The sequence below is a fragment of the Hyperoodon ampullatus genome (genome assembly GCF_949752795.1).
Source record: "Hyperoodon ampullatus genome assembly, chromosome: 3".
Taxonomy (NCBI): Eukaryota; Metazoa; Chordata; class Mammalia; order Artiodactyla; family Ziphiidae; genus Hyperoodon; species Hyperoodon ampullatus.
This window is the reverse complement of record NC_136916.1, coordinates 82,808,107-82,826,866: the sequence shown is the minus strand read 5'-3', so window position 1 is coordinate 82,826,866 and position 18,760 is coordinate 82,808,107. Positions and strand designations below refer to the sequence as shown.

At 44.6% G+C, this 18,760-nt stretch overlaps 1 protein-coding gene across 2 annotated transcripts in view; it reads right to left on the bottom strand.

The window, feature by feature from the left end:
- LOC307049320 (A-kinase anchor protein 13-like) overlaps positions 1-18,760 on the bottom strand; it is a gene marked incomplete at its 5' end in the record, with an annotated part of 268,607 nt that overhangs the window by 9,827 nt on the left and 240,020 nt on the right. For both annotated transcript variants that reach the window (XM_079698797.1, XM_079698798.1), the window contains 8 exons: positions 1,282-1,476; positions 4,139-4,221; positions 4,342-4,523; positions 5,057-5,133; positions 8,279-8,527; positions 9,421-9,538; positions 9,655-9,780; positions 12,089-12,339. In XM_079698797.1, the coding sequence (XP_079554923.1) occupies positions 1,282-1,476; positions 4,139-4,221; positions 4,342-4,523; positions 5,057-5,133; positions 8,279-8,527; positions 9,421-9,538; positions 9,655-9,780; positions 12,089-12,339 (1,281 nt within the window). The remainder of the gene's footprint in view (positions 1-1,281; positions 1,477-4,138; positions 4,222-4,341; positions 4,524-5,056; positions 5,134-8,278; positions 8,528-9,420; positions 9,539-9,654; positions 9,781-12,088; positions 12,340-18,760) is intronic.

The window sequence follows — 18,760 nt, the reverse complement described above, 5'->3', positions numbered from 1 at the left end:
GGGTAAATATAGGATATTTTATTTCTATGATGTATCCTTGAGAATGAGGATTCACAATGTGGAAGAAAAGAGATACAGATGTAACATAGAAGAGATTAAGCCCTGTAGTCCACAATTTGAATTAAATATGTATCAGTGTGAATTCATTACCCCATCCCCTCACGCACACACACAAGTATATTTCCCCCAAAGCGGCCCACTGAAAAGGCCCAACCTAGTAACGATGAAAACCCCAGCAGCAATAACCACCCCTAACGCCTAGACAGTGGTCTTGAAACATCATTTCCCACTGAAAAAAACCAGAGCTTCTCAGAAAGATGGCTAATTCCAGGTATGGGCAGAAAACAAGATGAGCCTGGAACAACTTAACATACCAAACAGCAAAGCAGCTCTCAAAGACTGCTGGGGTCACGCCAAAAGGACTCAGAGGCCGAGGACCTCTTTAACTTTTAATAAGGATAAGAACTGCAACGACTTGAAGCGCATCAGACATATTTAATTCATGAGTCTATAATAATATATTAAAAGTACTGGTCACTTTCAGAGAATGACCATAAATCAATTCACTACTTTGAAAACTGGTAAATAACGGGAGAAAAAAAATCAAGCATTTATCCTTTTATCTTGTTTTCCCTATATGTTACAAAATAAAGAATACAACTAGACATTTTGTGTCCCCAGATGAAAGAGCACAACACTATGGTAACACAGCTTGCCAAAGGGATTATGTCTGAGCAACTGAGCCTCCAAGTCCAGCAGAGAATCTAAAGGAAACGGAGGGCAGAAGAACAGAACCCCTGTGTGAATAAAACCCAAAAAGAGAAACCCACAGGTCAAAGCTCAAGGATAAATTGTGTGGAAAAGGGATGGTGGGGTGGGTGGAGGACTGTAAATAAATAATCCTAAAAGGCATATCAAAAACCATGAATACAACTGAACCACGGGGTCTATGAACAGGCACTTGGCCATAAAACCATAAGGAAACCTAAGCGATTACTATAAAAGTCACAATATACTTTCAGGAGGGAGGGAGAGAGCTCTGATGGGGACAGGACATGTGGAAGGGCTTTTAGGGGTCTGGCCACATTTTATTTCTTGACCTGGGTAGTAGTTACAAGGATGTCCACCTGATAATAATTTACTAAAGTGAAATATGTATTGGGTTGTGTTCTGTATTTGTGATTTATTTTACAATAAAGGAGTACAAACTGGTAGATAATAATAGTGTGTAAACCACTGTGGGAGGAGACAAAGAGGGGGGCAATGCTGAATGTAAATTACCCTCATTTATGGCACTTTTCATTAAAGGCCCTCCTTTGAGAGCCTCTTCTGTGTTGGATCGGAAGAGGATCCTAGAGCTTTGAGTTGGGGAGCAATCCTCTGGCAAGGGAGTGCTGCACTCAGTCATGTCCCGGAAAATCATCTCTTTCTCTTCCAGTAAGAGTAGGATCTGCTGGTCCTTTTGCTGAAGTTGTTCTGCAGGTGCACAGAGAAGAGATCTGGTGACTTGACTGTTCACTATGATGAGATGACTAAGACATGAGCACCACCTTGTGGTAATGCACGGAACCACAAGGAACATAGCTTGACCCACTTTCTTTTTCATCATGAAGGCAGTATCAAGCTTCTTATCTGTAATGTCTACCTGGAAAACTATTCTGGGTCTTTCTAGGCAAATACCAGAATTTCTGACATAATGAACTTTCTGTTCCATTCTCCTGCCTCCTGTTTATTTCTCAACCCACACACTCTTCTCTGGCTTCTGCCCATCACTCTGCATCTGCTCTTTCCAAGGTTACCCTTCACTGCTGAATCCAGTGAAGTCTTTCATTTCATCTTTTCCAGCATGGATGACTTCCCCCATTTAAAACTGTTACCCGGACTTCCCTGGTGGTGCAGTGGTTAAGAATCCGCCTGCCAATGCAGGGGACATGGGTTCGAGCCCTGGTCCGGGAAGATCCCACATGCCGTGGAGCAACTAAGCCCGTGTGCCACAACTGCTGAGCCTGCGCTCTACAGCCTGCGAGCCACAACTACTGAAGCCTGTGCGCGCCTAGAGCCCGTACTCTGCAACAAGAGAAGCCACCGCAATGAGAAGCCCCCACTAGCCGCAACTAGAGAAAGTCTGCGTACAGCAGCGAAGACCCAAGGCAGCCCAAAATGAACGAATGAATGAATGAATAATAAAATAAAATAAAATAAAACTGTTTCCCTCCCCATCCGCTTCTGAGGACACTGCTGGTTCTCTCTTCCTACCACTCTTACTCCAGCACTTTACAGACCAGACCTGCCACCTGCCGTGAATGAGTATCTGGGCTCCCCCCACCCCCCAGCCCTGGGCTCCATCCTAAACTCCTTTCTATACTTTACATGCTTTCCTCTCGGGGACCTCAGTCACTCCCATGGCTTCAATTACCTCTTATGTGCTGATAACTCACAAAAGGCACCCCAAATCCTACCCACTCTTTGAGCACCAGACCGCTGAGTCCCACTGTCAGGTGGCTCTCTCCACCTAGACGCCTTGTTCTCCGCAGGTCAGAAACCTCTGTTCTCCCTTCTTGCCACCCCTCTTGCGTCCTCCCGGTAGCCTGTGGCCTCTTCCTCAGGCAACAACATTGTCATCCCCCAGTTACCCAGCTGGAAACCTGGGAGCGGTTTTGTCTCCTCCCTCTGTCCCACCACCCACCACAGTGGTTCCTTATTTCTTACTCACGTCCATCCCCCCTCCAGCCCATTTCTCACCAAACTTATCCCAAGAGTCCCCCAACTGGCTTTTCCACTCCCAGTGGGCTCCCCCAGCCCCCCAAGCAATTCTCCCAACTGGTGTCAATACCAATTAAAAAAATTTAAGTTTAAATTTTGCTAAAGAAATTGTATCATTCTCTTTGTTGCCTTTCAAGATGTGGTGGCTTCCTGGCTTAATCTCCCATCACTCAGCCCTGACTCTCCAGACATACCAAACCTTCATTTCTTGGCAGACATGTCAAGTCCTTTTTCACTTTTCACCTAACTATTCTTCATCTGGTGAGGTAATTTTTTTCAGATGTAGCTCATGTGTCATCTTCTCTGTGAGACTCACCACAGGCAGGATTCGTGGGTCCTACACACTTTACATGTGTCTGTGGTCTAGATGGCCTGTCATTTATGTAGATCTCCCTTGCCAGAGTGTGGGTTTCCCGATGGCAGGGACAGTGTTTTAGGGCTCGTTGCACCCCTAGCACCTAGCGTTATGCCTGGCCAGGTGCTTCATACATGTGAAAAGAAGGCAGTTCTTATCTCTGCCATCCTAATCACAGGCAGAGGTTTAAAAATGTGAAACTGGCTCCAGTCTAAATCTGTCCATCTCTTTTTTTGTTTTTCTCCCCATTGAAACAGAATGAAGTAATAAGTAAACTCCTTGGGCGCCTATATTTACTTGACTCTGGGCCTTACTTCTACCCAAAGCACAACACGTATTTACTTCAGAACACTCAGCAAGCACCGGCAAAGGGGCACGAGCACTGCGCCCTGCAGTTGAGCAGACAGGGAGCACAGCCCTGGCTCTGCCATGAACTGTGTGTATGTGACCCTGGCTTGCTTGGCCTTCATGGGCCTCAGCTTTCTCACCTACACAGTGGGGACTGCAATACAGGGCTTGCAGGGATGCCAACAAGACTACATGAAACAGTAGGGCCTTGACAGAGAGTGGTCAAACGTAACCCATAGGCACACTTCTCCCCAAACCACCTCATGACGGATTTGGAACGCAGGGCACAGTGGCGGGGGTAACTGACAAATGGATCAACTGGAAAATTCTTTCCCTCAAGTACCTTTCTCTCCTTGTTTTAATCTTAGATGTGACCGTGAATTCTGGCAGATTCTTCTGTGACAAAGTACAAAGACTGTCACCAGGGTCCAAAGACACTGATACCAAGACGAGAGGCCCAACATCCCCTCGATCTAGTATCAGACACATTCCTACAGCCATTGTTCACCAGGACCTGTGCCAGCTCAGATTTGGTCTCTCTTTTGTTAGGAGCTATTCCCCTCCTCGGTTGACATGCCTGCCGGGACGGCTCTGGGATGGAGGAGCAGCGGGGACTCCATGGGACTGCAGACGCCCCCAGACAGGGCCTCAGACCGCTTCCACCAGCTTTACCTTTTAACTCCCGAGCTTTGGTGTCCAGCATCTTCTTTTCTTCCTCATTCTCACTAGGAATTCCTTCATCTTCATCTCTGTTCCTAATACAACCACAACAAAACAGCACATTCTGAAGATGTTGATTAGTCTGATGGCGGCCCAACCACTATGAAACCACAGAGGTACCAGGAGGCGGGGGTGGCCCAGGGTGTGTGACTCACAGGGTGCTGATCGTGTCCTGGATGATCTGAATCCAGCTGTTCCGCTCCTCTTTGGAGCTGGCGTGGACTTCCACCATCTCTGGATCTTTCATCCCCATACTGATTAGGAACAAACCTTTCTCCTCGTGTGCTACCTCTCTTACAATCAGCTTCTTTAGAGAGATCACCGTTGACTTCTGGTCCTGGAAAATGGGGAGAGCGCAGATGTTAAGACATGGATACAACATTCTAGCTCTTAAGACAACCTCCGTCTAAGGTAAGACTAGATGCCTTTTAAAAGCATATGGCTCACTCACATTTTATGCAACAGAAAAAGATTCCCAAAAAGGAAACGAAAATTTAAGGTTATCAAGGTTTGAGTCCTGTTTTCTGCACGATGAGTCCTTTCCAGTTCGTCACAGAATCTGGTTGGCAATGTTATAAATAGGCAAGATTTGTAATACGTAATGTGTGAGACATACTCCAGTGACAGATTTCTTTTTAGATCAAATGCCAAAGGCTGTCAAAAGGATTATGAGGGAACAGAAAAATAATTGGTGGGGAGGGAGGTGGGCAGAAAATTGCAAGGGTATATAAGAAATGACTCGGAGGCATCTGTCCTGAGCCAATTTTAAGAAGGTGGGAGAGCAGTAATACAGTGTTAACACTCACCACCTACCATCACGAGTTTGAATACTATTAATTACAAACAGCAGACACAAACAATTCAGCTTACCAATGACGCAAAGACGTATTTCTGGTCTTTTTCTTGAAGGAAAACTAAAATGTCAGTAAGCAGGACCGCTTGAACCTCTGTAGAGGGGGGAAGGGAAGAGAGAACAATGACCACTGAACGGTGAAGCACCTTCAGGGCACTTCATTAGAGAAAAACTCAGCAACACACCCGCACAGCACATTATTACACTCCCCCAAGGCAAGGGCTTGGCATTTCTGCAGGGTCCAGATATGGTCATTAGATTTTTAGACGCATTTTAAAATGGGACTTATCACCAAAGCCTTGTCCTGGGAAGGCTTAAGCACTCAGTGCTGGAAAGATATATCCCACAAGGCAAGATTTTTAAGAATAAATACTTTAAAGCTGGAAAGCAGGACTTTAACAGATGCAAAATAGCAACACATTCTACAGGTCATAATACTCAGGTCATAGTATTTCTCAACTTCTGATCACAGTAATGGGAAAAAGGCGTGGGACAGCAGACAGGAAGGCTGCCAGAAGGTGATGTACAAGAATATCTCAGTCTAATGAAAGGCAGGCTTCATCCACACATCCTAGAGGACACGGATGGCTAGACAACACCCGCTGCCGTCACAGGTACACGGAGTACAGTGGCTCCGCTCCCAGCTCCAACACAGCACAGTCAACCTCAACCCCTCTGCACCGTGGAAACAGCCTTCTCTTCTTCTCAATTAAGACAAAACAAAAGCCAAATTAACATCTCTAGTTGGAACCAGGAATCAAAAGAATGCCACAAACTCTTGGTCTAATCCTCTAGGAGTATGAAGTGACATTTCCCATTATTCCCTTAAGGACAAAGTGGGACCTCCCTGGAGGTGAGCCGTCTACTGACACCTACAGGTCCCTCTGTACCACCTTCACTCTGGAAAGGGGAGCCTACAAATCTCTGGGAAAACAACGGGCTGACTTATGCAGCCGCCTCCTGGGTGGGCAGGACCCTCTTGGCCTTTTCTGCCACTACTGCCAAAACTGGGGTGCCCTCTCTGTGTAATTCACTGCAAAGCTATGAGGAAAAACAGAAGCAAGGATGTCTGATTCCTACGGTGGTCTAGTTTTTCAGCCTAGACCACAGTAATTTTCCATGCACTACCATTAGTTTTGACAAGTTTTTTTTTTTTTAACTTTACTTTTAAATAGTTCAGGTGTCTGCCAAAAAAAGAGAAAAAAGAACTCTAAAACATAAGTTTCAACTTTATTGAATCCTGAAGTTTACGTGATCACGGCGTCAGTAGATCAGAGAAAAACAATCCTACCCCTTTCAAGGGTTACCCAACACAGGACTGGCTGTTCTTGGCACAAGTCATTTTCACTTGGGGGTGAAAATGACTAAACACCAAACTCTTATCTCCACTGGAGACATTTTAGGCCAGAAAACCTATCGTTCTGCCATTGCTTTGACCGCAACATTATTCCAACAGCTGGAATCTATTAGTTTTTATTTCGGGAATGAATAAATAAACTGCTGTGTAAAGAAAATACAGCACTGGCAGCAACTCTAGGAAATCCATCCTTACAAGAGAGGGCAGGTACTTCTCTACCATCAGGCTACCTCCGACACGGCCTCACAGTGGCGGTGAGGCCAGAGCCCTCAACTGTGGTCTCAGGACATCACAGAGCATCAGGGCTGGAAGGAAGGAGCTGCAGGGATCACACAGTTCAGGTTCATCATGGAGCAGTGAGAGGCACAGCTGGCTGGTGGCAGGAAGGGGCATTTCTTCTCTCTGAGATGACCCTGCCCGGAGGAGCCCTTCCCGGATCCCTGCGACAACGACTGCCCTCGTCTCGGTCCCTGGTACCTCCGTACACCTGCTGTCCTCTACCCTGCCCCTAGCAGCTGAACTACACACACTCTAACTCACTCACCCCTTTCCTGCTCGAACCCTCCATTCTGAGCCCATTCTTCGCTCACTCCCATCACCAGCATCCCTGTCAGCTCCCTAGGCTGGAGCACACACCCACCCCAACCTGGCCCCCAGCCGATTCTTCAGCCATATTTCCTGCCTCACTCTGCTGCCAGAGACCCCGACTGCCCACCCTTCCCGACGGGCCAGACCCTTCAGCTCCACGCTTCCACGCTTCCTCCTCCCTTCTGCCTGGCTCCCTCCTCTTGTCCTAAGTTCACGCCTCTCTATTCTGGCAACCATCATACTGCAGAGCAAGAACCTCTTTACAAGTCTCTTCATTCTCAGCCCAACTTCTAATGCAGGGTGTCCTGCGACATTCACCTTTGAGAGCAGCTGAATGCCTGGGATTTCTTTACTATGTGGTCTGAGCATGGTGAGACCCTAGCTAAGGAGTCCTGGGAATTCTCACAGAGCAGCTACCTATAGCATTACTTATACCTCGGCGATGAGAGAAGCACACATTTTCACTCACCTGAGTTTTATGTCAGCGGGCCTGACGGCACTCGGCTGCTTTGTGTGCTCAGCTCACCGAGGCCAGGGAGGTGGGCTGGGTATACTCAAGACTACTGCTGAGATTAGAGTTACCATATAGGCCCAGAGGATACAGGTTTGATGAAAACAATTATTAAAAACAAACAAACAAACCAGATGTACAGATGAATGAACAAACCTCCTAACTTCTTTCACTTGATGGGGCTGATCATTTAAAAGGTAAAAACTAAAACAGAAAGTGAGTATCTTTTATGACCTCTTTTGCTTAGAGAAAGATAAAAGATGAAAAACAAAGTTTAATAATAAATCTAGCTGCTGTGAGTTAAACTTTCGTTTCTCTAAGGTCTCAGGAGCTGAAAATTCCTCTGCCATCTCTTAGGAACGAGTGATGTATTTTTAATCTCAGAGAATCTATGAATTGTGCAACTGATGGTATTTCCCTCCTAGCAACTGTTTTGCCAGAGACCCTGACCCCAAATGTGTTGCCCCTCTTTCATAGGGAAAACATGTCTTCCTTAACACCTTGCTTTTTCGTATGAATCTTACCCTTTGCTTTGTTCTTTAAAAAAAAATTTTTTTTTTCATTTCCCCTGACTGCATCATTTCCTCGTTCTCTTACTGTATTCTATATGGTTTTGTAAGCCATCTCAAACCAGTCTTTTCTGATACAAGATTAAGATCAGTTAAATGCCTGCTGCTCCTGTGTGACGTCTGGACATGGGTCCCTGGGAACAACCTGGTGACATCTGGATTCTGCCCGCTGCCCTCTGGCACACGCTTAGACTCTGACGAGAGTGAGCCTCACCTTTCAACCTCCCTGTTGTGCTCTTCAGAAACACGCTCCCATCCCGCACGAGCTTCTTCCGCTTCAGATCCTCCTTGGCAAACATCTGACCACTCTTCATTCTCATGATCGACTTGCTATCTGTCTTTGTATAAATTTCATTGAGACGGACCTTCTTTTCATAACTCGCCACTTTGCTGTCCACAGCTCCAATCACATCCTTCACCAGGCCCAGGGACTGAGCTAGATCTTCCTGTTCCACTTCACTGTCTGAGAAGGAAAGAATAACTGTCTCTACTGGGCAGAAAGAGGGGCACCCTGCCTTCTTTTTTTTTTTCTTTTCTTTTTTTTTTTGCGGTATGCAGGCCTCTCCCTGTTGTGGCCTCTCCCGTTGTGGAGCACAGGCTCTGGACGCGCAGGCTCAGCGGCCATGGCTCACGGGCCCAGCCGCTCCGCGGCATGTGGGATCTTCCAGGACCGGGGCACAAACCCGCGTCCCCTGCATTGGCAGGTGGACTCCCAACCACTGCGCCACCAGGGGAGCCCCAGGACCCTGCCTTCTTGCTCCACATCACTGTCCTCCCTCTGTGGGCATGCTGGCAGAGCGAAGCCAACACGTCGAAGGGCATGTGCCTACCCCTCGCTCTGTCAGAGTTTAAATCAAGTTAGATGTTTCAAAGATACAGATGCCATGCAATTATGTGCCACGTTCTAAAGTGGAAGGAACCCAACATTTTTCGGGAGGGAGAAGAGCAACGAGTTTTTTATTTACGTCTTTGTTTTATCTAATCCTTAATGTAACTGCCCAGGAGCAGGATTAGCTGAGAGAGAAACTACTAAGTAGTGATTAAACGAGAAACAGCGGTGATTCTAGCACTTGTAGGTGGAATCACCTCCCAGTCTAGGGACAAGTGACAAGTTGCTTAGGTCACTGAACTCTCACTGGGATCACTAAGTGGTTCCGTCCCTTCTTGCTCTCATTCACCCTAAGTCTGCTGATATAACACTTTATGTTTTCACTCAAGAAAACTGTCTTTAAGATAAAACACAGGCTCTCTTTTAGACCTTCTCGATGTAAAAGAGTTCTTCTACGGGGTCTCCAGTGCTGTTGGACAGACCGGAACAGTACACTGGCAAACAAGACTGAGTCCAGAGAGACGCACCTTTGGTACATTGCAATATTCTTTGGAACAAAACTGGGTATTTGGTGATCCGTTGGGTTACAAGCAATATACACTCTGGGATTCCAAGCCTCCGTACGACTGAACTGCTCATCTTCTTCTGCAAGGAAGTAAACCAAGTGTCAGGATCTATCCAAGGGAGAAGGCTCGAGCCAAAACTGACAGTGACACAAGGCTCTGGACAACAGGGAAATCCCCACCGTTTCACAGTGATACCTTCACAAAGGCCTGAAAACGCTTATCCTTGGTATAGAGGTCTTTGAAGTAGTTTACAGACTGGTTGTGCTGCCCACAAAACTTGCCGTATGTCTTCTTTAAGCGTTCTGCGTTCTCTCCTGAAAACTGCAGAGGAAAGAGAACAGAGGTTATGCCGTAACTCAGGGTGCTAAACTCCTATTACCATTTTGTCCAAAGTTTCCAGTCTACTTGTGAAACCCAAGAGAGCTCCCTCCGAAGATTGAAAGATTAAAATGGTACAGGAGCTTTGGAAAACAGTTTAGCAGTTCCTCAAAAAGTTAAATATAGAGTTACCATATGACTCAGCAATTCCACTCCTGGACATAAAAACATATGTCCACACAAAAACCTGTATATGAATGTTCACAGCAGCATTATTCACAACAGCCCCAGAGTGGAAATAACCCAAGTGTTCATCAGAGGATAAATGGATAACGTATGAATGAAAAAAGCCAATCACAAAGGACAACATATTGCTTTATTCCATTTATATAAAATGTGCAGAATAGGCAACCCCACAGAGAAAGTAGATTAGTGGTTGCCTAGGGCTGGGGAAGTTGGTGGGGGTGACGATGATAAAAATGCTCTACAACGGACCGTGGCGACGGCTGCACAAGAGTCACGGATATACTGAAAACCACTGAACTGTGCACTTTAAATGGGTGGATCACACGGCATATGAATTACATTTCAATAAAGCTGTTACATATATTTAAAAAATAATAAACACAGAAATATCTATGTACTGTGCACGTAAGAAATGCAAAATGTGTTTTAACTCCCATTTGTCATAACACAGTAATAAAACAGAGAGACTCACTAGAAGTCTTTCATGAAGTAGCAGTCTCAAAGAAGTCATCCTGATAAGTCAGAAAGACATCAGAAACGGCCGTCATTACCTAGGGATCTGTTTATCCTACTTACCTCAGGCCAGCAGGCCTAACAATTCTGCATGGCCCTTACCTCATTCCCAAGCGTGTGCAATCTCAACCATTCATCTGAAGCTACGTTCACTGTGGGGTAACCGCTGAGTTTCTGTATGTAGTCCACAAGACACATGCTAAGCATCATTCCCGCTGGACTAACAATCTCTGGAGGCAACACAACTTGGTCCTTACCCCAAAACTTGAAAAAACGTTCAGCGTAGCCTTTCCTTTCCCCCTTTACCAACAGAAGAGCTGAGGCAGAGAGATTTTTAAGTGATCGGCTCCCATCACAAAGCAAGTGCCCTAAAAGGGTGACTCTGGCACTGGCGCTCAGAACCAACAAATGGACACCATGGGGCTAACATCTTACTAGAGAACATGCACAAATACAAGGAGTTACAAGGTCAGAGGAAGTACCAGTGCAGGTCTGAGGGTGGAGAGGAGGGGCAGAGGGAGAAACATGGAAAAGGACAGGAGGGGGATGTTTGGGGAGGAAGGGTCCTCACTTGCAGAGCTGACCGTGCCCACTTTGAGGCCCTGACCACCAGTGTGAACGCATTCACTACACTGCATCTGCATTTACTTCACGACATGCCTATCCTTCGCTCCTAGAACATGAGTTCCATGAAGCAGAGGTCTACACTATATTTACCTTTGTGGTTCCACATGGTATTGAGTAAATCCCCAGTGAATACATGAAAAATGAATGAATGAAGGCACCAGTGAATTAATAGGGCAAGGGGTACAGGCTCAAGGATACAACGAAAGGACGATATTTCCAATTCTCAGGCAAATGTTCCAGCAAGTAAGCCTCTGCTTCCACAAGGAGGCAGAGACTTGCCGGTGAGAAAGAGCTAGTCAGATGTGATGCGATCCCCTCTGCCTATAAAGGTTATACTAGCATTATTCATCTTTCAAAAAGAATGTTTTAAAAAAGAAACATTTAGAAACTGCCTATGACATATACATCTGAAAGTATCTAAACAACTTTTAGCTAAATTGCTTTTGACGTAGGATTGAAACCATACCATACCCTGATGAAAATATTAGCAAGAAATATTTTATGAATTATTTTACAGTTTCTTAGTTTCTTAGTCAAGTTTTTAGTCTCAGGTGGTTTTTAGATAAATGAGCCTTTTGATTTGAGGCACAAGTTGAAGTTGAGACTTCCAAAAAATATTTTTTGATCTCTTAAACTATAGTATCTCTGATGTTGGTACAGACTCTGAGGAAGAAAAACTGGCTTTTACTGCGTATCTACCATGTATGCTGGGTACTTTATATACACATTACCTCTTAAATTTTAAAATAGCATTAAAAGAGAAAATCTACTGTCCTCAATTACAGAAGAAGAAACTGAGGGTCGGAGAGATGCAGTCACTTGCCTAAGCTCACAGAGATCGTGAGCAGTCCAGCCAGGATGTGAACGCACGGCTACGGGGCCCCCAGTGCGTGTGAGAGGCACCAGGCGCCCACCCGCTGCTCACCTGGTGCACAAGCACATCCCCAATCCTCTTGATGAGAAAGTTCTTTTCACTTTTATCCACCAGAGAGTCCTTCTTCCGCTCCAGGATCCTCTGAAAGAACTGGCTGTGGATACTGATCAGCTCATCCAAACAGGGGAAGAGCTTCTCCACCATCTGCTGCTCGAAGAGCAGGTCGGCCGTCATGCCACGGCTGTACACGTCGCTCATGATCTTGAGTGTGCGGAGGTGGTGGAACTCCGTCTGCATCAGCTCTGGGGGAGGGACAAGGGTCAGTGGTCAGGAATGCTCTCCTGGAGGATTCTCCTGCAAAGTGTGTCTGCTGCTACTGACAGCCCAATTTTGTCTTAAGGCTATTTACGGCCCAATTTAAACTTTAAAACTGAGTCAACAGCTGTCTTTTCCCTAAGGTGTTTTCATCCTATTCCTCGATTTTTGACGGGACCTCACACTATTTTCTGACAGGTGTACTGGATTCCATCACTCTTAAGTGGTGGTTTCCAATGTGGTCTTCATTGGGATTCAAGACCTTTCATAATTTACTACGTTCCTATTTCCCAGAAATGACTTGTGTTTAGTATAGTTTCTACTGTAGCTGAGGAATTAAACTGTACTGTCACAAGAGATCTCTTTTTAGGACTATCACATAAATAAGCACTCATATTAAATAAAACGTCCAATAAAATTAAAGAATATAGGGGACTTCTGGGGAAGATGGCAGAAGAGTAAGACACGGAGATCACCTTCCTCCCCACAGATACACCAGAAATACAGCTACACGTGGAACAACTCCTACAGAACACCTACTGAACGCTGGCAGAAGACCTCAGACCCCTCAAAAGGCAAGAAACTCCCCCACGTACCTGGGTAGGGCAAAAGAGAAAAGAATAAACAGAGACACAAGGATAGGGACGGGACCTGTACCAGTGGGAGGGAGCCGTGAAGGAGGAAAGGTTTCCACACACTAGGAAGCCCCTTCGCGGGCGGAGACTGCGGGTGGCGGAGGGGGAAAGCTTCCGAGTCGCGGAGAAGAGCACAGCAACAGGGGTGCGGAAGGCAAAGCGGAGAGATTTCCGCACAGAGGATCGGTGCCGACAGGCACTCACCAGCCCGAGAGGCTTGTCTGCTCGCCCGCCGAGGCGGGCGGGGCTGGGAGCTGAGGCTCGGGCTTCAGTCAGAGGGCAGGGAGTGGACTGGGGGTGGCGGCGTGAACACAGCCTGAAGGGGCTAATGCGCCACAGCTAGCCGGGAGGGAGTCCGGGAAAAAGTCTGGACCTGCCGAAGAGGCAAGAGACTTTTTCTTCCCTCTTTGTTTCCTGGTGCGCGAGGAGAGGGGATTAAGAGCGCTGCGTAAAGGAGCTCCACAGACGGGCGCGAGCCGCGGCTGAAAGCGCGGACCCCAGAGACGGGCGTGGGACGCTGGGGCTGCTGCTGCCGCTGCCAAGAGGCCTGTGTGCAAGCGCAGGTCACTATCCACGCCCCCCTTCCGGGGAGCCTGTGCAGCCCGTCACTGCCGGGTCCCGGGATCCAGGGACGGCTTCCCTGGGAGAGCGCATGGTGCGCCTCAGGCTGGTGCAACGTCACGCCGGCCTCTGCCGCCGCAGGCTCGCCCCGCACTCCATGCCCCTCACTCCCCCCGAGCCTGAGTGAGCCAGAGTTCCCGAAGCGGCTGCTCCTTTAACCCTGTCCTGTCTGAGCGAAGAACAGACGCCCTCCGACGACCTACATGCAGAGGCGGGGCCAAATCCAAAGCTGAGACCCGGGAGCTGTGAGAACAAAGAAGAGAAAGGGAAATCTCTCCCAGCAGCCTCAAAAGCAGCAGATTAAAGCTCCACAATCAACTTGATGTACCCTGCATCTGTGGAATACATGAATAGACAACGAATCATCCGAAATTGAGGAGCCGTGTGGATGAAAGGTTCTTGGTGCTGCAGCCAGGAGTCAGTGCTGTGTCTCTGAGGTGGGAGAGCCAACTTCAGGACACTGGTCCACAAGAGACCTCCCAGCTCCACATAATATCAAACGGTGAAAATCTTCCAGAGATCTCCATCTCAACACCAGCACCCAGCTTCACTCAACGACCAGCAAGCTACAGTGCTGGACACCCTATGCCAAACAACTAGCAAGACAGGAACACAATGCCACCCATTAGCAGAGAGGCTGCCTAAAATCATAACAAGTCCACAGACACCCCAAAACACACCACCAGACATGGACCTGCCCACCAGAAAGACAAGATCCAGCCTCATGCACCAGAACACAGACACTAGTCCCCTCCACCAGGAAGCCTACACAACCCACTGAACCAACCTTAGCCACTGGGGACAGACACCAGAAACAACGGGAACTACGAACCTGCAGCCTGCAAAAAGGAGACCCCAAACACAGTAAGACAAGCAAAATGAGAAGACAGAAAAACACACAGCAGGAGAAGGAGCAATATAAAAACCCACCAGACCTAACAAATGAAGAGGAAATAGGCAGTCTACCTGAAAAAGAATTCAGAATAATGATAGTAAAGATGATCCAAAATCTTGGAAATAGAATGGACAAAATGCAAAAAACAGTTAACAAGGACCTAGAAGAACTGAAGATGAATCAAGCAATGATTAGAAACACAGTAAATGAAATTTAAAATACTCTAGATGGGATCAATAGCAGAATAACTGAGGCAGAAGAATGGATAAGTGACGTGGAAGATAAAATAGTGGAAATAACTACTGGAGAGCAGAAGAAAGAAAAAAGAATGAAAAGAACAGAGGACAGTCTCAGAGACCTCTGGGACAACATTAAACGCACCAACATTCGAATTATAGGGGTTCCAGAAGAAGAAGAGAAAAAGAAAGGGACTGAGAAAATATTTGAAGAGATTATAGTTGAAAACTTCCCTAATATGGGAAAAGAAATAGTTAATCAAGTCCAGGAGGCACAGAGAGTCCCATACAGGATAAATCCAAGGAGAAATATGCCAAGACACATATTAATCAAACTGTCAAAAATTAAATACAACGAAAACATATTAAAAGCAGCAAGGGAAAAAGAACAAATAACACACAAGGGAATCCCCATCAGGTTAACAGCTGATCTTTCAGCAGAAACTCTGCAAGCCAGAAGGGACTGGCAGGACATATTTAAAGTGATGAAGGAGAAAAACCTGCAACCAAGATTACTCTACCCAGCAAGGATCTCATTCAGATTTGATGGAGAAATTAAAACGTTTACAGACAAGCAAAAGCTGAGAGAGTTCAGCACCAACAAGCCAGCTTTATAACAAATGCTAAAGGAACTTCTCTAGGCAAGAAACACAACAGAAGGAAAAGACCTACAATAACGAACCCAAAACAATTAAGAAAATGGGAATAGGAACATACATAGCGATAATTACCTTAAATGTAAATGGACTAAATGCTCCCACCAAAAGACACAGATTGGCTGAATGGATACAAAAACAAGACCCATATATATGCTGTCTACAAGAGACCCACTTCAGACCTAGAGACACATACAGACTGAAAGTAAGGGGATGGAAAAAGATATTCCATGCAAATGGAAACGAAAAGAAAGCTGCAGTAGCAATTCTCATATCAGACAAAATAGACTTTAAAATAAAGACTACTAGAAGAGACAAAGAAGGACACCACATAATGACCAAGGAATCGATCCAAGAAGAAGATATAACAATTGTAAATATTTATGCACCCAACATAGGAGCACCTCAATACATAAGGCAAATACTAACAGCCATAAAAGGGGAAATTGACAGTAACACATTCATAGTAGGGGACTTTAACACCCCACTTTCACCAATGGACAGATCATCCAAAATGAAAATAAATAAGGAAACACAAGCTTTAAATGATACATTAAACAAGATGGACTTAATTGATATTTATAGGACATTCCATCCAAAAAAAACAGAATACACATTTTTCTCAAGTGCTCATGGAACATTCTCCAGGATAGATCATATCTTGGGTCACAAATCAAGCCTTGGTAAATTTAAGAAAATGGAAATTGTATCAAGTATCTTTTCCGACCACAACGCTATGAGACTAGATATCAATTACAGGAAAAGATCTGTAAAAAATACAAACACATGGAGGCTAAACAATACACTACTTAATAATGAAGTGATCACTGAAGAAATCAAAGAGGAAAAGAAAAAATACCTAGAAACAAATGACAATGAAAACATGATGACCCAAAACCTACGGGATGTAGCAAAAGCAGTTCAGAAGAGGGAAGTTTATAGCAATACAATCCCACCTTAAGAAATAGGAAACATCTCGAATAAACAACCTAACCTTGCACCTAAAGCAATTAGAGAAAGAAGAACAAAAACATCCCAAAGTTAGCAGAAGGAAAGAAATCATAAAAATCAGATCAGAAATAAATGAAAAAGAAATGAAGGAAACGATAGCAAAGATCAATAAAACTATAAGCTGGTTCTTAGACAAGATAAAAAAAAATGATAAACCATTAGCCAGACTCATCAAGAAAAAAAGGGAGAAGACTCAAATCAATAGAATTAGAAATGAAAAAGGACAAGTAACAACTGACACTGCAGAAATACAAAAGATCATGAGAGATTACTACAAGCAACTCTATGCCAATAAAATGGACAACCTGGAAGAAATGGACAAATTCTTAGAAATGCACAACCTGCCAAGACTGAATCAGGAAGAAATAGAAAATATGAACAGACCAATCACAAGCACTGAAATTGAAACTGTGATAAAAAATCTTCCTACAAACAAAAGCCCAGGACCAGATGGCTTCACAGGTGAATTCTATCAAGCATTTAGAGAAGAGCTAACACCTATCCTTCTCAAACTCTTCCAAAATATAGCAGAGGGAGGAACACTCCCAAACTCATTCTACGAGGCCACCATCACCTTGATATCAAAACCAGACAAGGATGTCACAAAGAAAGAAAACTACAGGCCAATATCACTGATGAACATAGATGCAAAAATCCTCAACAAAATACTAGCAAACAGAATCCAACAGCACATTAAAAGGATCATACACCATCATCAAGTGGGGTTTATTCCAGGAATGCAAGGATTCTTCAGTATACGCAAATCAATCAACGTGATACACCATATTAACAAACCAAAGGAGAAAAACCATATGATAATCTCAATAGATGCAGAGAAAGCTTTCGACAAAATTCAACACCCATTTATGATAAAAACCCTGCAGAAAGTAGGCACAGAGGGAACTTTCCTCAACATAATAAAGGCAATATATGACAAACCCACAGCTAACATCATTCTCAATGGTGAAAAACCGAAAGCATTTCCTCTAAGATCAGCAACAAGATAAGGATGTCAATTTTCACCACTATTATTCAACATAGTTTTGGAAGTCCTAGCCATAGCAATCAGAAAAAAAAAAGAAATAAAAGGAATACAAACTGGAAAAGAAGAAGTAAAACTGTCACTGTTTGTAGATGACATGATACTATACATAGAGAATCCTAAAGATGCTACCAGAAAACTACTAGAGCTAATCAATGAATCTGGTAACGTAGCAGGATACAAAACTAATGCACAGAAATCTCTGGCATTCCTATACAGTAATGATGCAAAATCTGAAAGTGAAATCAAGAAAACACTCCCATTTACCATTGCAACAAAAAGAATAAAATATCTAGGAATAAACCTACCTAAGGAGACAAAAGACCTGTATGCAGAAAATTATAAGACACTGATGAAAGAAATTAAAGATGATACAAATAGATGGAGAGATGTACCATGTTCTTGGATTGGAAGAATCAACATTGTGAAAATGACTCTATTACCCAAAGTAATCTACAGATTCAATGCAATCCCTATCAAACTACCACTGGCATTTTTCACAGAACTAGAACAAAAATTTCAAAATTTGTATGGAAACACAAAAGACCCTGAATAGCCAAAGCAATCTTGAGAACGAAAAATGGAGCTGGAAGAATCAGGCTCCCTGACTTCAGACTATACTACAAAGCTACAGTAATCAAGACAGTATGGTACTGGCACAAAAACAGAAAGATAGATCAATGGAACAGGATAGAAAGCCCAGAGATAAACCCACGCACATATGGTCACCTTATCTTTGATAAAGGAGGCAGGAATGTACAGTGGAGAAAGGACAGCCTCTTCAATAAGTGGTGCTGGGAAAACTGGACAGGGACATGTAAAAGTATGAGATTAGATCACTCCCTAACACCATACACAAAAATAAGCTCAAAATGGATGAAAGACCTAAATGTAAGGCCAGAAACTATCTAACTGTTAGAGGAAAACATAGGCAGAACACCCTATGACATAAATCACAGCAAGATCCTTTTTGACCCACCTCCTAGAGAAATGGAAATAAAGACAAAAATAAACACACGGGACCTAATGAAACTTCAAAGCTTTTGCACAGCAAAGGAAACCATAAACAAGACCAAAAGACAACCCTCAGAATGGGAGAAAACATTTGCAAATGAAGCAACTGACAAAGGATTAATCTCCAAAATTTATAAGCAGCTCATGCAGCTCAATAACAAAAAAACAAACAACCCAATCCAAAAATGGGCAGAAGACCTAAATAGACATTTCTCCACAGAAGATATACAGACTGCCAACAAACACATGAAAGGATGCTCAACATCTTTACTCATTAGAGAAATGCAAATCAAAACTA